Source organism: Hypomesus nipponensis, chromosome 9 (genome assembly GCF_054491055.1).
Source record: "Hypomesus nipponensis isolate SF chromosome 9, ASM5449105v1, whole genome shotgun sequence".
Classification (NCBI taxonomy): domain Eukaryota; kingdom Metazoa; phylum Chordata; class Actinopteri; order Osmeriformes; family Osmeridae; genus Hypomesus; species Hypomesus nipponensis.
The window spans coordinates 24651420-24678721 of NC_140369.1; the positions used below are offsets into that span (position 1 = coordinate 24651420).

A 27302-nucleotide genomic window follows, 5' to 3' on the forward strand; every position below is an offset into this window, starting at 1 on the left:
TCTCCCTTTTTCTCTCATCCTTCCTTTCCCTCCACTCCTCTATTTTGCCTGTACACTATAAACAGTCCTCCCTCTCTTTCCCCTCTCCCCTGTCTCTCCCCTGCACCTCTCCCTCTGTCTTTACACCTACATAATGTTGTGTGTTTATGAGATCCGTACATGATGCAGTTCTTGTAGTAACACCATGCCTGGCCTCACTGTGACCACTTTTGACCATGACCTCACGCCAGAGGCTGGTGATCATGGGATCTCACTCTCTGCCATCCAACTCAGGTCATTTACAACAAAGCTTTCACTGCTGATAACTCATTAGTTTACCCACTGTGACTGAACACAACAAAGCTTTCACTGCTGATAACTCATTAGTTTACCCACTGTGACTGAACACAACAAAGCTTTCACTGCTGATAACTCATTAGTTTACCCACTGTGACTGAACACAACAAAGCTTTCACTGCTGATAACTCATTAGTTTACCCACTGTGACTGAACACAACAAAGCTTTCACTGCTGATAACTCATTAGTTTACCCACTGTGACTGAACACAACAAAGCTTTAGTGCAGTAGCTCCACTTTCCCCCTTTATGGTTAAGACTCCTGGTGTCTGTCCTGCCTTACACTCTCCTGCAACTCAGTCTCCCTCCCACTTCAGAGAGAAAGAAGGGGTTAGCGTACCTTACTGCAGATTACCTAAAAGTATATATGTCAATTTGAATATTAGTATTGAAGAAACGTGTGAGACAGTTGATTATGTACGACTTCATTTTAAACGTGAACATAAACCCCTTTGAAACCAACCCATGCACAGAGATACACTTTTCCATATATCACACTTTTAAACCCTATCACAATTCATACAACACTGGAGTGAGACACACAGTGGCATGTGTGCGATTATTATGCAGAGAGAGAGAGAGAGAGAGAGAGAGAGAGAGAGAGAGAGAGAGAGAGAGAGAGAGAGAGAGAGACAACATCAGCCAAGTCTCACTCTACAATGGACAATTTAACATCAGATTCTATTATTTTGAATTTTTAAATAAATTATCATTTTCAACATCCTCGACTCGAGACAATGAACAGTGTAATCTTATCTAAATCAGCTTTACTGCCTTCTCTGAAACTGCTCTCTCTGTCATCACATGTTCTGTAATAACACCCAGTCCAGTAGACATCTGTACTGTAGACAATGATTAACAGGAATGACAAAGGATCTGTACTCTACATTTGTACAGAAAATCACCTTCAGTACTATGACAAACTAACTACTGACAAACAACTATTACTATGAAACCCATTTAAATCTTTCATTCCCTAGTGGATATGGTTCTTCACCGAATGTTCCAACGGTTCAGCTGTGTCTCTTGACCACACCCTGGTCCTCCATTTAGGATGATCGTAGGTCATTCACTTAAAATCACATACCTCTGCTTTCTGCTTGTCTGAATTTACAAACACAACGTCAAGTCAAACAGGCATTGTCCTTCGTGCTGAAGAAGAAATCTGTTGATGCCGTTTGTGCTGCTCCCTCAATAAGGAGTGTCTCTGGAACATTATCGTCACAGGTACAAGACAACAGGTCAAAGTCTAGTGGTAAAGACACCATCATGAGAGCTGTTTACTACTTAACCCTTCAGGTAGGAGGGCCCTGGGTGTACTGTCACATCAGAACATCATTAATATACTGTAGCTGATATAGAATACACAGTACTAGTTTTATCCATCTAAAGCTGCCTACTGTTACTGTGAGATACTAATTCATATTTAAAGTTAAAGTGTGTGGTTCAGCATGTGTCATGGTGGGTGTTGACTGAACCCCACAAAGACGCGTTCTCTACAAAACGAGTAGAATGACAGTTTTTTTTCAAATGCTTACACACAAATTCCTTACTTTTCACACAATTTCTGAAACCTGACACTCAAACACCAAAACCACACCTCAAATCTGCAAAACCATACACACATTTAGGGCCTTTGACTCAGTTTTCAGTTTCATAAAACACTTCTTGCAAAACACAACACACAATTCTCCACGTAACACAAAAAATTGTAACGGGAAGCATCTTGATTTCCTTTTTCAAACACAACCAATCAAAATGCCACACTAATTCATCCGTGCCTCACACTTACTCCTCATGTGCAAACACTCATTGCTTTACTCAACACCAACGAATCATGGCTTTAAAATAGGCCTATAAATAGCCTATTTTAAGTTGATTGTTGAGTGGTGGGTATAATTTGAACCTTTATTTTAGAAAAAATAACAGGTATGTAACAAGATACTGTAATATACACATGTTCAAAAGTGTACACATAATAGCTGTTTCAGCACAACACACGGTATACTACACACAAACATATTTTAGCACCCATGCATCCATTGACTGCAATGCACTGCATGATTGGTCAGGTCTGGTGGATTACTGTATCATACCGTGCAACAGTACAGTGACTGTAAGAAGACATTCTGACAATATTGTAGAACATAGTATATGTTACTGTATGCTACAGTTCATGGCACACACAGACACAGCATTCCGTAATCACCTTTTTCAAAATGAGGTTTGGTTTCTGTCCTACTACACTCTTTCTTTTGTACTGTGTAAAACTGTATTCACAACCACAAATGCTTATAGTAAAAAAAAAAAGTTTGGTTTCAATCTTGTTTTTGTGTTTATGTAACATGAATTTTTCATCATCTCTGCCATTTACTTTTAAACTTGTACAACACCAGGCTTAGGTGTCAATCATGTCTCTCTCCGCTCTGAAGGTCGAAGGACCATCTTTTATAGGGCACAAGAATGTAAAGAGTGACAGTCAGGCAGTAATGGTGTTACAACAGTCACAGAGAAAAATATTCCCAGCTCCTAGCCCATGACCACACTCAGGGCAGAGAGAGATCATTGGAGGAGCTCTTCCCATAGTCATCACAAGGGACGTTTACCCCATACTTTCTCCTGACCCTGAACATTCAACCTGGCACGGACACAATGTACTCTTATCAATAGTAAACTCACATGAGAACATACTAACTAGAATCCAATGACAACTTCTATTGATTAGTGAAAGTTCTATTGATTAGGGAATAACATAGTACACATCCCATCAATCTAATTTTCCTCCGCAATGATAATGATCGATCGATCTTGTTTTGATACCAGAACTTTCATGTATGACTTTCAATGCATTATGGTAAAGTCATATGTGAGCATCTGAATATTTTTTTCTTACGACTGAACTGCTTCTCTAGTTCACACTTGACCGGTGGGGACCTCACCCTTGCATTCTCTATTCCTCCTTTCTTCTCAATGAGTTTTCTTGGGAATTTTCCCTGTCTTCGATGAGTGTTTAGGTTGGCTAAGGGCCAGTTTTGTGGGTGTATGTGAAGCCCTCTGTGACATTGCTTGTAAACATGGCTAAACAAATACATCTGGATTTGATTTAAATACAATTATTAAAAAACGAATATTAAATATTGATGAGGTTAATTTTTTGGACACTGACCACATGCACCATTGAATTACATGCATGGACATTGTAGGCCTAACTTGATGTTCCATTCTCACAATACATTCCAGTAGTGATCTCAATATTCCCTCTATCAGTGTCAATGCTGCCTGGCCCAAAAAATAATTTCAAACGTAGAAGACACCGTAGAAGACACTGTAGAAGACACTGTAGAAGACACTGTAGAAGACACTGTAATTGTTACCCAACTAACATGTGGAAAAAAGAGGACTTGTCCAGAGGTATGTCTTATGTTTAAAATTATGTTTAGACAAAAATGACAACTATGAAAACAGAAAATAGTTTTTTAATGACAGTAATCACAATTAAATAATCAATAAATGCATCTAAAATCAGTAGCCATATTTCCCTCCCCAAAAACTAGATTCCCATTTAGGGCTAAAATGGGCATGAGAAAATGAAAATCAAATCAGTCATACAGGCCTTTTGAAGATAAAGCTCACACTTACATCAATCTAAATATAAAAATACTTTGAAAGAAGTACATCCTAACCTACTGAACCAAATTTTAGAATGATGAAAACATTTCCACACCAGCTATCACTGTCAATCTGAAAACACTCTGAAACTCACATCAGCCCCACAGTGTTTTAGACATAGCGTTGAAATTTGGCACAAGCACAAATCTATATTCATTAAAGAATATAAAATAACTGAAACTGCAGTATAGCGAGTGTTGAGTAATGCTATAAACAATCATTTTGAATAAATTGAAACATCATGAAAAACAAACAAAGCCACAAAAAAATCTAAAAGAATAAATCAACATTTCAAGCTAAATTTAAAGAAAGAACATTCATAAATCAGTTGCATACATAAGATACTTTAAAGGCTCAAATATGGTTTAATGTCCCAGTGTTTTACAACCTGTCCCTGAAGACCCCCTTGCTGGTCAACAGGACCAGCAATGCCGTTGGCAGTTTGTACTCTGGTGAGGCGTCAGTAAGCAGGAGGTAATTCCCAACAGGTCACTCCCCAACCCTGCCCCTCTCATCTGTCCAAGGCCTCTGATTCTGATTTTGGCAAAGACTGAGAAATACACAAACAGTGCTTGGTATTTTATTAGAGAAATCTTTATAAATAATACTACATATATGCCACTACATATGATAAAATAGCCCACCAAGTGAGCAGAGGTGTAAAATGTAGATTGCTAAAATGTAGGTACTTTTATACCTCTACAAGTAAGCATTTGCTAACAGCGTGGCTAATGACTAAGTAATTATTTTAATTTGGTGTTATTGATACATTTACCTTTTCCAAGCAATATAAAATGTTAAATATGAGACTATTTGTGAAGCAAGCAAACTGTGGACAGATGGAGTGAGTGGCAGGGTTCACCAGTGACACCTCTTCAGGTTTCAATGCAGAGTAACAAGTGCACAAACAGTGCTTGATATTTAATATTTAAAACATGATTCAATCAATATAACACATATTAAAAACAACAAAGTTAACCAACAAGCTACTCAAGGTAGGCAACAAGCCAACCAATTGACTTTTTGGACCGAAAAAGTTAGTATAAAGAACTACAGTAGCATGGAGTCATTTCAAAGCGGTTTTCAATCAAAACTGGTGCTGGTGTAGCTTGCCAGTCCGTATATGAGTGTTTTGTGTCCATAGTATGTCCTCAGAGCCAGCTCGTTGCATAACAATGTCATCTCCAGAGCTCAAATATTTTCTTTATAAAGTGGCAACACTAAGCCATCTCACAATGCCATGTAATGTATTAGAACATTTGATTGATAAAGAACTGACAGCAAATTGTGACTAAACAGCACAATGGAATAGATTAACAACATTAATGGCACATGGAATCATTATGTTGATACATGCACCCATATTACTCAGAAGCTCTGTATTTATTTTTCAAAGTAATGAAGAACAAAGTATTATCCTTGCAGATGCTGTAGTTCCTATGAAGTTGCTGAGTATGGAAACAAGCATATATTCATATATTCTCTATTAGTTTAAGACTTTGCTAATCTGTTGGCAAACACAAGCAGCAAATCCAAATGCAAATTAGTCTTTCCTAGACTAAGCTTTTTGTTCAGGCTTATCTGTTCTGCATAATTTCCAATGGTTCCTGCTTATCTATATGGTACCAGGCGTGTTGATGTTAATTATCACACACACAAAATATATATATATATATATATATATCAGAAAGTTACCAATCCTTTATAAAATGTGTCAGAAATGTATTTAGAGATAGGATTTTTTTTTTCCAATCAGTTCAGATATTACATAATTTCAATTCAAACAAAGATTTCTTGGCACATTGGTGTAGTACATGCTGGGTTCATTCTAGCTCTCTGTGGCTCAAATGTCAGTGCAGATGGGCAGAAGAAAACAAAAGGACCTTAGGTAAGAAAATAATATTTGATCTGCCGATAAAAGCAGTAGCCATAGCGTCATATGGATCTATAGTACCTTACAGGAAAACATTTAACAAGTAGTTTCTTTTTTATATAAGACATTTGTGAGTTTGATACTGTCATCTTTGTTTGAAGTGTGAGAGTGTTTGTATTTATAAATTATGTGATTCCATGTGAAAAAACTTACACCTACAAGGAAAGAACTACATGCCTAGATTTGTTTATCCACAATATGCTGCAGTCCTTCTTGAATGTAAATTTCCACAGGAAAATTGTACAAAAATAGTATCCTGATATAGTGACCATACCAAGTTACACAATGCACCTTTAAGGGATTTCGAGAAAGAGAAAAGGAGAGAAAGAATAGGATTTATAGTACTGTTTAAACTGAAGTGAAACCAAGGGGATGATTGATAAACACAAAAACAGTGTTTTCCATCTGCTTGTCTGGGTTTGCATGGCACCTTATTGTGTTTTGCGTCTAGAAAAATATTACATATTTACTGATTCCAATACCCATTAGCTAAGCACTGGTCTGTCATGCACACATAATTTGACCAAAAATTGGGCCAAAAGATAAACAAGAAAATGGCTCAATATTAGACATGAAAATTTCCCATACATAACTTGACAGTTGTTCTGCATAAAGTGACGACTCTTTAGTATTTAAAGCGTTTCTTTTGGCTTTGTTAGAAGCTCATTTTCAATCAAACTCGGAACCCAGCTGGTTGAAGTGTCAAGCGTCTGTAGGAGACATCGTGGAATGCCACCATTTGTCCTCTGCTTCGACGTCCCAGAGAGTGAGTGTCAATCCAATGATCAATGCTGACATACACACACACACACACACACACACACTCTGGTTATGCACACAAACACCTACATTCTGTCACTTAGCTGAACAACTTGATGAAGCAGCCCTGGCAGTAAGGCTTGTCGTTCTGCTCCTTGAAGGTGCCCTTGTTGAGCTGCTTGAGGCAGAAGGCACAGACAAAGTGCTCCGGGTGGAACTTCTTGGCCATGGCGGTGATGCAGCGGCCGGTGATGGGCTTCTGACAGCCGGAGCACAGCGAGCCTCTCTGCTCGTGGTAGTGGGCCTCGCAGTAGGGCTGGCCCTCGTGCTCAAAGAAGCTCCCGTTCACAAAGGGGCTGAAACACTCCTGGACAGATGAGAGGGAGAAAGGGAAATTATAGTTGAGAAGTGGCATATGCACATTGACTGCCTTAACATGCACCTGGTGTTCCGTGGAAAAGCAACAGAAATGTTAGATCAGGCTGGTTGATATTAAAGTTGTCACTTTACGCATGTTCTGGAGGACAGGCTACAGGTGAGATAGTATTGTGAAGATGCACATGTTCCATCTGAATACCTCGAAGCAGCACCCTACCAGCAACTTAAAAAGGTTAAAAAGACTGGATGTGTTTGGCCAAGTCATATGAGGATTCCAAATGAGAAGGGCGAGTGGTTCAATTCCAACTCACCTACCTACACACTAACACACACACACTTACCCTGCAGACAAAGCACTCCGGATGCCAGAGGGAGTTGAGGGCTGATATGTAGTTCTCCAGGATGGCATGAGCACAGGCGCCACACTTGGGGGCAAACATGTTGAAGTAGTCCTTCTTGCAGAAGGCCTTCCCGTCCTTCTCATGGAAACCTGGGAGGGCCAGAGCAGCACCACACTGATTTCTGTCTCCAAACCAAAACTGGATGTTTCCAAATCAATGCTAACCTCATGTTTAGTTTTATTTGGACATATTTTTTCACACAAATCATTTTAGGACAAGTCATGAATGTATAAGTGGTGTTGCACGGTCTATCCTGAAAGTGTTTTATCTAGTCAGAGTGTGGAGGGCATCTTACCATCTGGCCCAAAGAATTCTCCACACTGAGCACAGAAGAAGTGGTCTGGGTGCCAGGTCTTGTCCAACGCAGTAACAACTTTCTGCAACAGAGAAAAGTGTTTATGAAAAAATGATGACTGATTCTGTATCAGGCAACATATTTCTTTATGATGGGATGAACTACCATGTAATAACATAGCAATAATTATTGTAACAATATTGTGCTTACATAGAAATGGCTATGCTAATTACAAGTTAATACACAAGTGAAATTTGGCATGGAGGAGGTTAGGCTTTCGAGATGTATGTGAATGTTAACATTGATCCTGTTTTAATAACAAAACCTTCACCTGCCCCTGTACAACATCCACATAGCCCTGACATCCCTCCCTCATACTGTGCTTTTTTAAATCTGTAGAGTTAGGTAGCTCGTCAGGGCTAAATTGACACACCTGGGCCCGGTGTGTCTAAGGCTTCAAGGTACCTGCTCCAGGAGTCTGTGTGTCTAAGGCTTCAAGGTACCTGCTCCAGGAGTCTGTGGTCTCTGCCCTCCTGAGCTGACCATCTTACTGAAGCGGCCTTGTCTTTAACTCATGCTGCACATACACATCCATGCATGCTTACACACCAACACTAGATAACATTGGCTGATACGTTTGTAGTATGTTGGGTTAAACCCTATGTTTTGTAAATTAAATTACTTTTGTTAAAATAGCAGAAATGGGCTAGCTTAATCACCCTATATACTGTATAGTAATTAATCAGCATAACATATTAAATTCACATTGTTTGGCTCTGCCAGCCATCGAAATCCAAATCAAAGCAGCAACGTCCTTGTGTTCTATCTGTAAACACTAGAGGGCAGCACTTGGCTGGAGAGAGGCACAGTACTGGGACTGTTGACCAAGGTTTTCCAGGACTTAGAATGTTGCTGAGTAGCTCCAGCAGTTAGCACAGATTCGTGTTCTTAACCTAACATGTTTTCAAACTGGCCTAAGCAATATGAGTTGGATTTGACAGCAGACATCAATGACTATTAAAGCAGATATTATTGGTGATATATATTATTGAATGAAACAAAATGTAACAAAGAGAAGAGCTAGGAAAGAAGGAAGTGGACCAATGAGATGGAACTTGTTCGGTTACAGTCAATCTAGTGTATATTTTCTGTATATATGTGTGTGATTGCGTATAAAATACTCACGTCTAGTATAGGTCCGTTACAGTAGTGGCAGCGCGGGGAGAACAGGTTGTGGTAGTCCTTCTCACAGTAAGGCTGGCCATCACGCTCAAAGAAGTTTCTGGAACCGATCTCCTCCAGACAGTGGGTGCAGACGAAGTGCTCCGGGTGCCATGTGCGCCCCATGGCTGTCACCACCTGGGGACAGGAGGCACAAGTCAGGTGGCTGAACGGTGAGGGAATCGGGCTAGTAATCTGAAGGTTGCCAGTTCGATTTGAGTCAAATGACGTTGTGCCCTTGGGCAAGGCACTTCACCCTACATGCCTCAGGGGGAATTCCCCTGTACTTCCTGTAAGTCCCTGTACTTCCTATAAGAGTGGCTGCTAAATGACTAAATGTAAATGGAAGAGGTTGTTTGCTGACCGTACAATATAGTGATGGTCAACACTTTCACATTCCGGCTACATTAACGACCATGTAACGACATAATAATACCCATAGTAACAACATTGCAGTACTGTGGTTTTGGGGTGCCCTTACAAGTGAAACCCCTTCCAGGGGTAAATGGGACACAATCTATCTAATGCACCCAAGCTATCCCGTTGATATCAATTGGTCAGTACATTCAGAGGAAATCTAAAAGAGATGTGGTATGGTGTAGTGGGTCAGCTGTTGTCTGTGTTGAATGCATAGTTATGTACTCCAGATGTAAAGATGTTAGTTGTTTTCCTCCACTGTTTGATCACCTGTCCAACAATGGGCTTCTTGCAGGCCCCACACAGGCCTTTGGCCACGGTCTGAACCCCCAGGCGGTTGAGGTCTGACTGCAGGCTGCCCAGCATGTTGTCCAGCTTGTTGTTCTGCTTGGGGTGGGCTTTAGGAGACTCTTTCTCCTGTGCCATGATCTGGGGAAAATGAAACAATCCACAGTAAGTCCAAAATATTTTTGACTATGGCTATGTTGCCAGGAGGTTAAGCTGACCATTAGATGTAGCTTCTTAACTGCAGGAAAATATTCTGACCATTGTTGGGTCTGCAACCCATTCATATGTCGTACTCTTTTCTTCCACAAGGGTATCTGTGTAACTAAGAACATAATCTAAACTAGTTTACTAACTTTGGGAGGGAAAAAAATCTCATTGCATCGTTAATTAGTGTTTCTGATGATTACATGTGAACTCCCGTCTCTGTAGACAGAGCAGTAATTCTACTTGGAGCTCTTTCCCCAGGGGCAGACGTGGCACAGAAACAGCTCCTCTCATGAGCCACAACGAAGGAGCTCATGGAACGCGGTGACTAGAACGAACATGTTTCGAGTCGTCCCAGATTATTAAAAACGTTCTGTAAAGATAAACCTTGTGGTTATCAACAACTCTCTGAGACCAAACACGGATGCCTGTGTTTGTTCAACTACGGGGGCACAGCACTTCTCAAGTGATGAGGTCATTGGAGCTCCCTGGCCCAGTCACATACCAGAGGGGGAACATAGCCTCTATGTGGAACATGGATCCTTTGACACGCACACGCATACAGTATAAACCTGCACACACACGCATACAGTATAAACCTGCACACACGCATACAGTATAAACCTGCACACACGCATACAGTATAAACCTGCACACACACGCATACAGTATAAAACTGCACACACGCATACAGTATAAACCTGCACACACACACACGCACGCACACACACACACACACACACACTCATATGAATGCTTTAATGAAAACATTCACACACAGTAAGAACTCATGCCAGTCAAAGAAAAAGATGGTGAAATACTGACCTTTCACTTAGAAAGGTCAGAGTTTGTATACAGGCCTCCCTAGCTGTTCATACCAAGCAAGACCTGTTAGTTTTTGCTTTACTTGCCACATTTCCTTTGGCCTGATCAGTAGAATACCAAAACTAGGGAAGGGGGACTGGTGTCTCCTGACAAAACAGTGGCATTTTTTAATGTCGGGGTTAAACATAAATAATACACTGTGGGATCCTGTTACACCTTATTATACACATACCTTGGCACCAACAGCCTTCATCCTAAAAAAAACCCTTGTCATTTTGACAGAATAGATTTTACACAAAGCTTTAAAGAGCTCCCAGTCTGCAGATCCTGCTGCCCTGTAGCATGACCAGAGACCATAGCCTAAAATAGACCTGCCTACAACGGATCTGGATCCAGGTCTCACATCATTCATGTACCAAATACAAACTTAAAATTCTGCTTTTAAACAAGACACAAAATGAGCCAGGAAACGAAAATAGGTTTAGCAATAGAGAGAGAGAGAGAGAGAGAGAGAGAGAGGAAGGGAGAAATTGACAAAAAGGAAGACAGATGAGTAGGGAGAGATGGACAGACGTTATCCATGCCTGCATCGGAGGGAAGATGGGTTCATACTCTGTCTGACATCCCACAGATACATAAACCTTGGGGGGTGGGGGCGGAGTGACCGGCTTGGGTGGGGGACTGGGAGGGGATGGAGGCTGAGCCTGAACGGGGGGAGGGCTTGGCTCCCTGGGGGGCGGGGAGGGCACTCGAGGGGGCGGGGTGGGAGTAGGGGTGGGGCGTGGCGGCTCCACAGGAGGTGGGGTGGGGGTGCATGGGGGTGGAGGAATCGGGGGGGGCAGGGGCAACTGTTTGGGGGCCGGTGGGGGTTGCTGCCTGGGGAGGACTTTTCTGGAGGGCACAGGTGAGGTGGGAGGAATGATGATCTGAGGAGTGAAGAACAAAAAGTACACAAGAAGAGAGAAACATGAAGGAAGAATTAGACTGAAGAGAAAGAAACACTGAGAAAGTGCACTACCAATTCACATGTCTCAGCTGTTGCCACTAAACACAATGATAAATAGTTACATAAATAGTTAATGGAAAAAAATATTTTCCTCAGATTAATGTTTAATGTGGACTACACACGGGCTATACTCACAATCTAACATAAATATAATCAGCATTTATACATAATTGGAAGACATTTCCCTTTATCAGTTTCTGGTTCTAGAATATAGTAAGTCCAGTCGACTGTATTGAAACACCCCAGTAATTCCAATAGACTATATTAAAACACTGCTGCCAATGCCTCACATCCTTCTACCTTATCCACAGCTGGTAAGGCACCCTCTTCCCGAGTACGCTGGGGATTGGACATGACGACGACTCCCTCTGTGAGCCAATCATCCGGCTGCTTACGTCGGCGTTCCGTGTGCCCGATCCCAAGCTTTCCCTGCAGCTCCTCAATGAGTCTGTCCTGAGAGCTGCTGTTGTGGAAGATGACAGGTCCCAGTTTGCGGTGTAGCTGTCCGTCCCGGAACATGGGATGAACGTTGGGAGTCTCTTTAGTGTGCCGGATAACCGATTTGAGCTACAGAGCAGAGGCCACAGGTGAGAGAGGCAGAAAGGCCACATGATGTTACGTCTTGCTCTAAAAGTGCGTTTGACTGGGAAGCGGAATCCTATAGGCCGCAGTGCAGGCTCTTTGACAAAGGAAAACCGCAGTCCATTCAATTCAGGTCATTCCATTCTCGAGCAGTCCATTTGGGATCTAACCTGCTGGGTTGCTGTGGATGTACTGGTACCTCTGGAGCTCTCACTCCTCGATGTCATCCATCACAGAAAGCAGGGCAAGCCAAGATTTTTACTGCCGACATGCATCAGATTTACTGGCGACAGCCGAACAAACATAGTTCCAAAACTTGTCTCACCTTGTCAAGAATTAATTAGAAAAAAATAGTTTTTGATGACAATTAGGATCACGCTGCTGGAATTGTGAAATGGGCAAGCCAGGGCCAGAAGATGATTCACCAAACTATGCACACACTTCCAGGAGCAAGCAAGGGCACCCAAATGCATTCAACATCCAACTAATTTAAACTCCAATGTTGGTCCCAGTAGCGGTCCTCAAAGCCATTTCTATGTTGCCCCCAACGTGCAACAGAACTTCATGCATCACACCTCAAACAGAAACATAGCTGCATGATCAAGATGCTTAAAAGAGTGTGTGCACATTTTCCAGGAGTACGCATTTGACATGTTGTTCTCTCAAAATAAGAGCCTATGTTAAACTAAACTCTGTCAATGCTTTACTTTGATAGTGGAGTAAAGACTGAATTTGCCCTTTCAACATGGCCTAATAAAGGGAACATCCATATTGTGGCTTGAAGCCGTCCAACTATCGCGCTAGCTTATTCGGAGAGAGCATGAGCGAGAGACACAGGAGCCACATCCTACGGAGGGCTGTAGGAGGGGCACATCCAGAGTGCCATCAGGGGTCCCAGGGCAAGTAGAGGGGGTGGCCAAGGAGTCATCCATCCAGCTTACCTCTGCGAGGGGGGTCAAAGTTCCCTCTCGTCCAGACAGGGGTGTGCTTTGGCCAGGGTAAATCCCTCCTTCTTCCTCCCTCCAAGTCTTCCCCTCCTCTCCTGACATGGCATGTCCTCTGTTCATGACAGGGGAGGGTGCAAACTCGTCTTTATCAGGCTTCTGCTTCTCCTTTGCACGCTCCCCTGATCCCTCTGGTTTAGTGGTGTGGAGGGCCAGTAGTTTATCAAGGGCATCCTCCAATAAAGGCTCACAGCATGGTAGAGTAATCCCAAGGTCTTGAACTGAGTGATGCTCTGAAACATCTGCATATGCTACTGAAGATGGGGCACCTGCAGCTCTGGAAGCTGATAGAACAATTGGTATTGGCACAGGGGAAGAGCATGGACTCTTCTTGGATGCAATTGAGACTGGACTGGGGTTCGTAGTAACTGTTTCAGGACTATGGCTCTGAGCAACTAAAAATGGACTGAGACTACAGGCAACTGGACTGGGGGTCTTGGTGACTGGTACTGGACTGGAGGTCTTGGTGACTGGTACTGGACTGGAGGTCTTGGTGACTGGTACAGGACTGGGAGTCTTGGTGACTGGTACAATGTAGCAAGTTTTGTGGTCTGCTAGTGGACTGGGTTCTTCAGAGGCTACCTGTAGCTCCTGTGCTTCCAGTGTGACAGGTCCTGTGGTGCTGGAGAGCACAGTGAGGGTTTCTGTATGACAGGTCAGCACAGTTACGCTGCTCACACCAGACTCTGTACTCTTTCCCGTTATCTTCGTGTGGATCTGGGAAGACAGGGGGCTCCTGGATGATGCCGTCAGAGGTTCTGAGGTTGAGACAGATGAATGAGAGGAGCAGGCCTCTTCATCTATGTGTAGTTCTAGAGGGAGAGAGGCGCTGGGAGAGGTGGTGATGACAGAGGGCAGGGGTAAATCAAGGGATGGGGCGCAGGCTCCTGGGACTGCAGGTGAATCATTCAACAAGAGGGGCTCTGGGACTGGATCAGGCTGGGCTTCCATACTGATAGACAACTGAGACCCTGACTGGATGACAGACATCGCATAAACAGAAAACAAGTACGGAAAAACAGTAAGGAGGAGAAGAAGGAGAAGAAGAAAAAAGGAGTCTGGAAAAGGGAAGTTGACAAATTGGCAGAACATTATAACAAGAATAGAATAAGAGCCAACTATGTCCTAAATGAAGCGTAAAAAGCAATACCAGCACAATAAAGAAAACGAGGCGTTGTGAAGTACCATGTGACATGACGGGCCTCAGCACCCGTCTTATAAGCAGCTGTCTCTGAAACACTCACGTTGCTCTGGACCTTAAAGTCAGACAGCGAGGCCATGAGCTCGTCCAGTTCCCGTGTGGCCGATGAGGCGGACATCCGTGCCTGGTGCTGCCCTGACGTCTCATGTTCATCACTCAGCGGCTCCACTGAAGCTGTGGGCCTGGGGAGGGAACAGGACTCGTTAAGGATCACAGATATTCCTCATCCAGAACATTTCTTGAGCCCTTGATATTAGGGGTGGGAATCACCAGGTACCATTCAATTTGATTACGATTCAAGAGGGCTACAATTTGATTATGAAACGATTACTCATACTTCAACAACAACAACAACAATCAATACATGATTTATCTTTCTCACTGTGTGACTACTTTTACCTCTTCTAACCCCGGGTGGAAATGTGAAATGTGGTTTTTCATATTTTTTGCGTTCCCCAAATGTTTCATTTTGTGTGCTGGACACAACTTGCCTACAGTGTGGCTCTTGTACCTTAAACTTCAAAAAAGACTAAATGCTTTAATATGCTAGCTTTTAAGCTAACAGGTGCCAGCGAGTGAACCAGACGAATTCAAGCAATAAAACTACTCTCTAGTGCAGGGGTGCACAATTCAATTGGCGGACAAAGGTTCAATATGGACCTGGATAAGTTTCTACGAGAATGTAGTTCTCTGTAATTATTGAGTTTTCTGCATCAATCTATAATTGTTAAAGAGTGAATCGTGATGCATCCAATAATAACATTGCCCCCCCACCCCAACATAATATAGCCAAACCCAATGTGACAACGCTTTACATTAAGGTTACAGTAAAAACATTGTAGGTACATAGGAATGCCTATGTAATTAAATTGTGTTGTGTTGTCTCGGTTAAGTTGAAAAGTGTAAGACGGCACATTATGGGGGAGGGATGTAAGGGGTAAGTGAATGTTGTAAAGGGGCAATTGAATGTACCAAAACATGATCAATGTTAACATCAACTCAACCCTGAAAGCCCAACCTCCCCCATTCAAGTGTAATAACTAGTACCGCTAAACTGTAACTCACGGTAACTATGCAGCAGTTGATATGTAACTACAATGTTGTTACCATAGGTATTGCTATGTAGTTACATAACCTAGTAGTTATGTAACCTTAATGAAAAGTGTTACCAAAAATGTGACATACTCCAAGGAAAAAGGGCAGTTGTGGGCCAACTCATTTCTCAAGTTGTACAGATTGTGAAAGTGCAGATTGTAAGCTTTAAAATGATGTGTCATACATTGAAATTTGAAAACATTTGAAGAAGATGTGCATATCTGAATGTTGACAAACCAGGAGAGCTCTAGCCCAGATATTCGGCTTTAAAGATTTTAGACCTTTCAGGTTTAAGAGAGGTGAGATTGTTTCTTGTTAATCATTAGAAGTGTCGAGCGCCTGATATTTCACCGCAGTGAAGAAAAGAAAAAGCAAACAATATTCCATCAAATTCCAGGACTTTCTTGACTTATTCTAGATGTGTGTTTTAACACCCAGCATTTTTGTTCTGACTACATTGCACTGTACCTGGCCTAATTATGGTTCAAGTTATGTGTTAACTTGTTGATGCAAATCGCATTTTTCGAAAACAGCCTGAAAGATGTATTCACGGTTTAAAAGGGCAAAACAATGACTGTAAAAAGAAAATGAAAACTGTAATAAAACAGAATAATTTGGGGGGGCTTCTAGCGGACAATACGGAATGCCGACAAGAGCCCCTTTTCATTGGAGCGCGTCACAAATGTTTATGTGCAAACAATTATATTTGGTTAAAACATTCCTTACTTAGTGGACACAGAACATTCTAGTTCATCTAGGAGGCTGTCCACACTGGGGCGCACATCCTGAACCACCTTGACAGGTCCAATTCTCCTGGGCTTCTCTATTGTGGGGTGAGGCACCTTTTCTGGAGGTGAAACCCCGTTCTTCTGCACATAGCTGGTGGTGCTGCTGGAGGGCAGGGGTGGAGCAGTCTCCTCTACAACAATAGGGAAATCAAAGATTTCCAAAAGATACCAACGCAAAACACAACCAAAACAGGGGAGGGATGACTGTGTCTGGTGCTGTATGGTGGGGGACTGTCTGAGACCATGAACAGTGTTAATAGGAAAAGTAGATGGCTGCTGTTGACCTACTTAACAGTAGGCTGTCACAACTGTCAATTACTGCCTTTTTGATAAACAATTTAGAAATGCAATATTGACCACCTCCAGGCATTTTCCATAACTTGGTGTATTTCCTTAAATACACACAGCCCAAACAGCTCCTATCCACGTTATTGGAATGATCCATCTTGTCAGCCACACATGAATATGTGTGGCGGGCAGGAGAGAGGCTAAAGGGACTTGCAGAGTCAAAGTGAGGGGAAACATTTCCTGGTCCCTAATGAGGGTGCTGTCAGAGGTATTAACAGCTAGTGATGTGCTGTACCTTCTGTGGGGAAGGAAGGGGAGACATGCTGGACAGCATTGAGCTCCAGAAGCAGGCGGTCCAGTTCAGACAGGTTGTTGCCCAAGGAGGAGCTCATGTCTGAAGCCATTACGTTGGTGCTCTTCGGTTTGTTTAGGAAACTGCCAGAAGGATTACAATGTTTATGGCGAGCTTAAGATATGGATCGCTATGCATTTGTCAAGAGGATTTGAGTGTTGTTTAAATTTACAGACTCACAAAAAGATTACTGACATTGAGATCTAACATTTTCCGTCATTTAATATCGACTGAAGTTGTCATTGAAGTTGTTTAAAATGAGTAAAATTAGATCCTGATAGCTGTGTGCTCTTTTCATAACTGTGTCAGAAATCAAAATAATTAGAGATTTGGGGATTTTAGGAAAGAAAAAATCCAAATAAATGCAGGGATCAATATTAAGACCAAGACAATACCTGTAGATGTGATCCTCTTCAGTCTGCTGGGGAGGGGGGCTGCTGGAAAAGGCACTTTTCTGGGCAAAGATCAAGGACAGCGGAGAAGAAACAAACTGTCATTTCTATGTGTGGCCCACGAGTACTGAAGAAGTTGTGATAGAACAAGATGGACAAATGCCTGCGGTTGTTCGGTGGAGTGGAATGTTATGATTTTATCTATTGTAAACTGCAGCTGCAATATGCTTTATTGGTTGTTAAAAAGTCAAAGATGCAAAGACAATGCAATCAGAAACAAATGTCAATTCAAATGTCTATTGAATTATCTGATCAACAATGTAAAAAGGTAGTACATTGATGTTTTTCTGCCTATGAGAATCATGCAGCAGATATTGAGTATCTATAGTGGAGACCCTGTCACCACTTGCTTAGGATGCTTAATCTATCCACAGCAGGTAATTTGGCAACCGATACTATACCAGCTCTGTATTCACTCTGAAACAGATAACAAGAACCAACATGGACAAACTACACGCTGCACACTCAAGTGAGATATGTCCAGTTATGCAGCAACATGGAAACATGTTCAAACTACAGAAAACTCCTCCACTTGACTCATCAGATGGAGAACTGAGCCTATGGCTCCTGCTATGACATCACATTTGACTCTGAACTTCCCAGAGACGTTGAGGACACATAAACATCCCCTGTGCCTGTGTGATGGTTGAGCAACTCCAAAACTCTGGAAAACCTCCAATAAGGAGACATTGCTTCACTTCTTTGGGATTAATTGTAAGACTAGCCAACTCAAAAACATGCACTGTTGTGTGTTTATTTCTGGGCCGGTGTTTTGAATACCACTTAATCCAATGTTGAAAAAAGAGCAATATGTTTAAGTTCATCAGTTTTTGACATAATGTGGATGTAGTGTGTAATGGTTTTTTTTTTGTCTCAAGGGGAATGGTTAAAGGGCATCTATTTTCCCCATTTACAATGTTGTAAAGGTGTATGGTGGTGTGTATGGGTGCATACATGGTGCCGGTACCTGAGAGGAGCAGTGAAGCGTGTCCAAGACCGTTCCGTTCAGGCTCTGGTCTGAGAGAGACACTGCAGGGGGAGGGGAGAGGAGCACCTGGGGGGCGTGTCCTCCTGTGGGGTAGGAGTAGGGGGTCTCGTCTGGGAGAAATACGGGCCGCTTGGAGATGTGGGAGGTGGTAGACTCCAAATCTGCCAGCAAAGCATCTACACACACACAGGACACAGAATACCAAAGTGACCCTTAACCGTAGCCACAGAGAGAGCATAATCAATCCACCTCATCATGATCCAAACAGAACTTAACACTAGCAAGACAATTCTCAAGCTTTTACTTTAATGACAGTTTGAATTTGGAAAAGGTTGAAAGTATATTCCATAGGTTGTCATGGGGTATTCTAGAAAGGCAAGTGTTGTGTTAAATCCTGGTTAATTATTTGCAGAAAGTAGGTGTGGGGATTTCCTGGTTTGCAGATGGCAACAGGAGCAGAGTTGAATCATGCTCTGTCATCGCCACTCCTACAGTTACTTATTAACATTGTACTGCTCTAAATTTGAAACTTGCCTATGTAAATTGTCAGAAAGTGATATACAAGCATAAAAAGTGTCACCCTTCCGCTTAGCAACCGCCTGCTCAATTAAGCCTGTTTCAGTTTACAGCCCAGGCCAACAAACACATGCACAGGATGCGTACTGACATGTATCAAACTGCTCTCTGATCCGGCACCTTGCCCTGATATCGACCTGCTTCATTAAGTCTTTCCTATGCTGCTTTGGAGCTACCGTTTAAGGTTACACCCATTAAAAGCCTCATAAAAGCCATGTTAAATTTCTACCAAACTGCAAATTTGTTAAGCATGAACCTAAATCATGAGACATGATACAGTTATACAGGACACTGTACAACAATAATACAGATATTAAATAGCTATCAATCTAAACAACTTTTAGCATTAGACTTGGTAGACAGTCACCTCTGTCTCAATAAAAATTAAAACTCAACTGCAAACTGCTAAGACACAAAGAAAATCCGACAGAGGCAATGAAACTACGGGAATCCAGATCCTCCCATCCCAGGAGAGAGACAGAGTGTGAAACCTACCTGGGACGAGAGACAGAAAGAGAGAGAGATTACTAGAGAGAGAGGACAGCAAGGTAAGAGAGACACCCAAATAGACCAGCCAGACTGGAACCGCTCGTCTGAACTGTCCCAGCAGCAGAGGGTAACAAGAGACTGAGAACGGAGGGGTTAGGACAGAAGGGTCATCTTCGTGACGACTGCTAAAGTTTACCCCCCCAAAACACACACACACACACACACACACACACACACACCCTGATATGCAATTTCAGTCCTGTGGTGTCTACTCACGCAAACGACAGATGAGGAGAAAAAAGTCTACTAAGTGAGCGTTGGTATTCAGAGCTCGAAGTCTCCTGCAGGAAGCCACAGGTTGCGAAAGAGAGGGGAAGAAAACGAGCACTTATCAGAGGGGTGTGAGAGCAGCATTCAGAAAAGGCGTGATTTGTCAAATCCAACCCATTTCCTCAGGGACCATTTTGTTGCATAGTCTCTAGCCTCTGTGGTGGTATAGTATTATAGAGTATATCATTTGTGTGGGTATTTTATATTTAACTCATTATAAACATGATTTTATACCAGTGTTATTTAATACAACACTGTTACAATGCTTGGGCAACACTGCGTGGAGAACTGGGCAACCTGTTGCTTAGCAGGAGTTGGTGTTAGCATCGTTAGCATGCTTAGACACATTCCACTGGGCTTGGATGGATACAGTAGAGCTAGTTTACCCGACCACATCCAGGGCTCTCTCATTTGGTCGCTCTCCTTTTCCAGTGCAGGTGGTATGTTACTGTCTTGGAGACAGGTGTCATTCTGTGGCGTGACCCACTCTTCACTGATTCATTTGTGCACTTGTAATAAGCTGAGTATGTTTTTGTTTATATTTACTTTTCAAGCAGCTTTTGGCAAAGCTGAACTGACATTGTGTATCAAAGTCAAACAAGCTCAGACTCAGCCAAACCCACCCTGATTCATTTGATTAGTATGTAGTGTATGCTTAAGAGCTGAATGAACACACCATAAAGCATGGGTGTAGACTGTGTGGACAGTTTCTATACCTATAGGCAACTGTAGGCTAAATATGAACAACTGTATGGATTTGACAACAGACAATTAGGGTCAGTTGTGTTGTTCAGATTGTTGTCTTGAACTACACAGAATGCAATTGAAACCACACTCTGAAACGATTTCAACCATTACCACATGCTGTAGATAAATAATCATAGATCTGAACTACTGTAGCTGTAAGGCAGGCTAACTGAGTGCAATGATGGACTTTATATAAGCCAAGCCATCAAACTCACTAATACTCCAAATTGTTCTCTTGAGAAATGTGTCTGACATGATCCTCCAGCAAACAGCAGGAGGGGAGAGACTTGAGACTGGGGGGTGGTGCAGGACTCCCAGCTAAAATAAGAAACCTAAAGCCCTAAATCTAACACCACCCCCCCTCCACCCATCTATCCTGCACAGCTTAATGTGTTTGTGTCATGTTCACCACCAAACTGCAGGATCAGCGACCATAAAAGTTCTAGTTGCTCTCATGCTCATGCTCTCAAAAAACCTGAGACAACATCTAGGAAAGTTATAGAAAGATATGTAATATCCAAATACATTGTTTATGTCATTTTGTAAGTGTGAAAACTAGAAGATGTAAATGACTGAGATATTCAAGGAGCGAGCGAGCAAGAGAGAGAGAGAGAGAGAGAGCTCAGGGAATGAGAGACAGTCAGAAAGTATAGACACAGTAGGTAAATCCTGCTTGGTTGCAAAAACATGGTTGGTATTATGGAGGAGACTCTCTTCCTTTTCTGATGATGCATGCAGTCAGCCACAAAGACTTCATGACCAAGATGAGATTCAGATGGAGAGACAGACACAGGGACAGTTTTGGGTAGTAGGGTCATCAAAAAGAAATAGAGAAATTACACAGTTACATTGTAGGGAGTCAGGTGGCTGAGCGGTTAGGGCATCGGGCTAGTAATTAGAAGGTTGCAAGATCAATTCTCAACCCCTTACTTTTTTCCACATGTGTTGCATTGTAGACTTTGTAGGTTTAAATGCAAATTATTAAATTGTTTTGCGTCCACACAATATCTCATTCTGATTAATTGAAAACATGTTTTGACACGGTGAAGCTTGTGAAATATTTAGCCAAACTTACATAGCACTTCACAATGATATAATGTGACACAGTGCTTCTCACCAGAGAACCACTATTTTGAATTAATTTTATAATGTTTCTTAGTTCCACAGTTTTTGTGAACATTGTATAAGTTGCTCTGTATAAGAGCGTCTGCTAAATAACCTTAGGTGCTTTGTCATTAAGTCATTTTAAGATAAATGACGTAATGTGTGTAGACTCCTTTAGGATGGTCAAAGGAAACTACAGTAGAGTATCTGAATACTTATGTAAATAAGATCCGTTTATTATCTGTAATAAATGTGATTTATTTTATTATTATTATTTTGGGGCATGGTATGCAGACTAATGTCAAACATTGGTATACATTTGAGTCTGTAACACAACAAAATGTGGACAAGTGAGGAGTCTGAAGGCACTAAATACTGTAGTCTGTGTTGTTCTGAGAAGAGGAGCAGAGAGCAGGGAGCCAGTGGTAGCGTCAGGTTCCACCTGATTGGTCAGGATTGGGTCACTATGAGTGTGACAGAGAAGGGGGGGGGGGGTGGGGGCGTTGAATAGGATGCCCAATTCTGATCCCTATGGGGACTGATCATTATTGATCACTATGGGGAATGATCTCTTTGGGGACTGATCACTACTGATCCCTATGGGGACTGATCACTGTGTCCTGTTTTTCAGGATGGACATAGTTTGATTGACATTGATTAGTAAGAAATATACACTTGCAGGACACGCCACAGAGAACATGAATTAATTAGAAAAGGGATTTATTTTTTAGAGAGGGTATAAATGAAAATGTGTTTAATAACAGCATGTCCCTTCCACCCTCTCTTGTAAGCCCTTTTGTCTTCATCCCTTCATCGTCTTATCTGATCGGAGGAAAGATGAGCTAAATTCCTGACATGCCTGCGCCTGCCCACTTCCAAAGACATCACGACAAGGAACAAGTGAAGAAGAAGAGAAAGATAGGGGGAAGAGACAATGACAGATACAGGGAGGGAAGAGAGGTTAAGATGGATACTTACAATTTATAAACAGCAGGGTGAAAATAAAGTGTAGGAGAAGCAAGAACTGGATTTACTAAGACAAAAAAGCCATGAAAATAATACAATAGACACACCCATTGAGTCAGTGGTGAGCAGCAGATGGTTTGTGTAGGGTTTTTTCTAAATGATGAATTGTGAGTGCTTCAGTGGTTACAGCTGTTCACTTACAGCATTCACAGATGCCTCATAACCACTACAAACCAGTTAGCACAGTGTCACACAACCCCCACAAAACAGACTTTATACAGCTGAAGGTAAGGTAGAATGGGTTGGCAAAAGTGGCAAAAATAATTCTATGACATTTCTTGAAAAAAAACAACCTTTTAAACACTTCTCTGGACTTAATTCAAAGTCAAACAATTTTCTGTGACCTCATGATATGATCAGAATATTCTGGAATCTGTTCCACCAAGAACACAAGAATCTATGGCTCTATCACGTTAGCGCAGTTCAACATGGCACCGAAAACGTTGAATCGTATATTTCTTGCGAACCGCTCATTCTAACAACTTCACGTTCACACTTGCATTGCACGCCCTTGGATCCTGGGGCAATACACTTTTAAACATAATACAATGCCCGGTTCTTGAGATGATCAAGCCACAGACCGACATACACACACACACACACACACACAAATATATTCCTGCCTTTACAGTAAGGCTAGTACTTCCATTGGAATTATATAGCCTAACTACTGGTAATTGCATAATGAAACCGTGTCCATTCCGTTATTGTTTTGGACAAAACCTTCTTAAATCTAGAGGTTGAATGTAATTTTTCTTGAGCTCCACAAACAGCTACTGTTACAACCAAACATGACCCTCATCAAACACCAATGCACCCTAAAAATGGCCAACAAACTCAATAAATTATAATCCATCCTCCAAGGATGCTAGGCCTTATAATAATACACTAAGTCTCCACTTCATGGGAAGAGACAGTTCCTCACAACTGTGGGGGATAGATGACCCTTGTCATAACTGTATTATCTGTCTGCTTATGTCCACATTTCTCTTTGCCTTGATTTGTAAATATAACACATCTGTTATATGTAGACTAGAGTGGAATTATTATTATTATTTGGCTCTTAAACTCTACTGTAATAAACAGAGCATATCCCAGGAGCCTATTTGTTTTAGTGATCAATATGGTCAAAATTATCACTGCTGTAGACAAACCTGATTTCAAGATGTGGCTATCCACACCAGGATGTTTTGGCTTCAGTAGTCACGTTAATTTTATAAAGGAACGGGGCAGTGGGCAGGGTCTCGTGACTGTCTCCATCTCCAGCATTTGCTCTTGGTACTCACTAGTAAAGGGGCGGGTTTGAATCAAGTATTCCACATTAGAGTCAAATGAGGTTAGCCCGCCTAAATTGCTCCCTGTGCTCTCCATCTCAAGCAATGTTCATTCCTGGGTTCTGATTGGATGTGTTTCTAGGGGTAGTAAGAGTCACAGGGTATGGAACAAGCCCGTCTTTGTGTGTCTTCACCAGGGCAACCAGATAGGAGGCAGGATAGGGGTCAGCCAAGGGCGCCTGGACAGTTTTGTGATGGGCCAAGTCATCCCTACTGGAAAACAATGCAGCTGTTTGATGCCAAAGAGAGAGCGAGTGTGAGGGGTTGGCGCAGGAGATACAGTCATAGGGAATCATGTTCTGATGAACATAGTTAATCCACTCAGGAGTGAAATAGGCTATCATATGGTTGCATGTGTGCATAGAAATGTAAAATGTTGTCCAATAGAGTAGTCAAGTACGGTCCTAGGCTACAAGGCAACGTACGAGTATTAAGCTGTAGGTTTTAATGCCTACAGTATTCTTAGATGCTCCTCCAGAGGGGAGACATGACAGCAATGACAAAAACCGTGTCCTTGAACCCTATCCAACATGGTCTACTCCTCTGTCTTCATCTTGACGCATCTTCCAATGCTTCAATGAGCTGTGCTCGGGCGATTTCCAGAATAACAATGTCATATAATAATGTATTCGTTTAGCAGACGCTTTTATCCAAAGCAACGTTTAAGGGGATTTGAACCTGCAAAACTCTTGATCTGTAGTGAAACGCTCTGCCACTGAGCTGTACCCATTCCCAGCTGTGCGCAGGGTTAAAGCACCTCTCCTGTAATGGACTGAAGAGACAGACTGTTGGAGTGTCGGGATCCATCTTGCTAGGCATGGTCTTGTGTTATATACTTCACTGCCACTCCCTCAAGATAATGTTTCTGTTAATCTACTGCCCAGACAACAGCAAGGTACACTGTTTTCCAAGGCAGTGGAAACTATATTCAGCTACACAAAGACTTCTGGAGGAGTTAGCGATAACCCCTCCCCCACAGCGTTTATGCACTACTTTCATGAAGGTGTCACACCTGAAGAACTGGGCCAATCTACATTTTTGCCTCTGACAAAAACTGTTAGAAACCTTAGTTGAGTTTTGAAGTTGTTAAATGATCTTGGGTTGAGTGTATTAGTAATATGGGTTTCTTTGAGTGCAGAGTTTAAATATGCACCTGTGTTAATACTGTTTTGTCTTTGCGACATAGGAGAGGACTAAACCTGTAGTCAAATGCTGACTGTGATACAACAACAAGTATCCATATTGTCCCCACAACTATTTGAACAGAAACCACTCACTGGGTGAAACAACATTGCATTCGAATTGTATGTAGACTATCGGCTTGGGGGAAATTATTTTTTTATCCACAATTAACAAACCCATGCATCTTAACTGGGCATAGGTTACTGTACGTCACTTCAAAAAGTCTGTGGTCAAGAAGTTGTGAGTTGCCTACAATCGTTGTTTTATATAACGCTGTTCTAATTTGATTTATTTATGTCCTCTGTGCATTTTCTTAAATGTTGCTGCCATATGGTTTTCACAATCCTACAAGTGTAAATCAAAGGAAAATAACAATCAGTCATAAAGTCATGAATTCGCTGGCCAAGTAGCATGCAAGCCTACAAAAGGAGCAGAGGGAAGTCACATTAGTGACTTCAAATGTAGCTATCATTTTTGTACGGCACGAATAAAAATTGTAATGTAAGATTTGCTCAAACATAGCTCCAGTGGAGACGCCCCCAGGCAACATCATTCTCAAGCCAATGTGATGCATTGACTTGGTGCTTGCTTGCTTGCTTGCTAGCTAGTTAGCTAGCTCAGAAGCAAGCTAATTCACTATTCGGATGAGAGGACTGTTGTCAAACCGCGTTGTTGATTTGCATCAATTCATTTTCCAAACTATTTAACAAAAATATTGGGGAGTGTGTGGTGAAAATGTATTGTTGACATTCGCTTTTAACGTGGAAATTGGCTCTCTATAGCATAGTCCATCCAGGTGGCTACAGTAACTAGCACAGCTATTTTACTACTGTAATAGAAGCCTAGTGTTATTTGCATAGCCATCTACTAGGAATCTCCGGAGCAAAGATTATTCAAGTTGGCAACTGTATGAAGGTGGCGACGGCGGCCATCACTAACTTGTCAGATCTATACACGGTAGCCTACAGTACACAGTGATGAGGTATAACTACATTAGCTAGCATGGCCACACTGCTGCTACACCGTAGCGAGGCAGTATAGTTGGCCAGTCAGCAGCTGTTTATTTGAATGGTCCAAGATTCAGACTGACTCATCTCATTTAATTATTTAATACGATCTGACAATCTGTTCATACGCTTATTAATGCAAATGTAATTATCTGAACTTACCGAGATCTTCCATGGTGCCTGGAAATAGGCTACACTGCGAATCAAAACGGCTCTTACGGTTGGGTAACGTTAGTTACCAACAAGCCTTGGTCGGACACAGATCTTAGCGCAGAATGCAGGCTAGAAGTTTTCAAGTGGCGTAAATAATTATCTAGCTGGCCCTAGTTTTTTTTCTACATACTATAAGAGAGCGTAGAACCCTACTTTGGGACACGTAGCTCGCCCCCACCTGAAAGAGCCTCCAAATTCACCAGTCCATAACTCGTCAAAAAGAATATTTTCTATCAATAAAGATATCAAAGTGACATCTAGTGGATGTTCAACAGGAACAGCTGCTGCAGCAGACCCCTGGTGATTTAGTCTACATTTACATTACATTTACCAGACGCTCTTATCCGGAGCGACTTACAGTAAGTACAGGGACATTCTCGCCGAGGCAAGTAGGGTGAAGTGCCTTGCCCAAGGACACAACGTCATTTGGCATGCCCTGGAAACAAACCAACAACACAATGTCATTTGGCATGCCCGGGAATCGAACCAACAACCTTCTGATTCAGAAGCCCAACTCCCTAACCGCTCAGACATCTGACCCCGCAGTCTACCAAGTAGGCGTAGCCTAAGCCTATACATTCTCAGAGTAATTTACATTTAGTCATTTAGCAGACGCTCTTATCCAAAGCGACTTACAGAAAGTACAGGGACATTCCCCCGAGGCAAGTAGGGTGAAGTGCCTTTCTCAAGGACGCAACGTAATTTGGCATTGCCAGGAATCAAACCGGCAACCTTCAGAGTACTAGTCTGATTCCCTAACCGCTCAGCCACTTGACTCCATAATTTAGAGCAAAGTCTGTACCAGAGCTGAA

General features: G+C 42.1%; 1 protein-coding gene across 1 annotated transcript; it reads right to left on the reverse strand.

The window, feature by feature from the left end:
• Positions 1–3796: 3796 nt before the first annotated feature.
• LOC146273934 (paxillin-like) lies at positions 3797–26677 on the reverse strand. Its single transcript, XM_084704533.1, is given in 15 exon segments — positions 3797–7064; positions 7417–7565; positions 7772–7853; positions 8957–9130; positions 9680–9838; positions 11311–11652; positions 12033–12299; positions 13148–14293; positions 14563–14690; positions 14693–14718; positions 16350–16533; positions 16986–17125; positions 17438–17496; positions 18462–18658; positions 26440–26677. Coding segments are annotated over 15 exon segments (3333 nt in total). The 5' UTR covers positions 26453–26677; the 3' UTR covers positions 3797–6797.
• Positions 26678–27302: the final 625 nt, after the last annotated feature.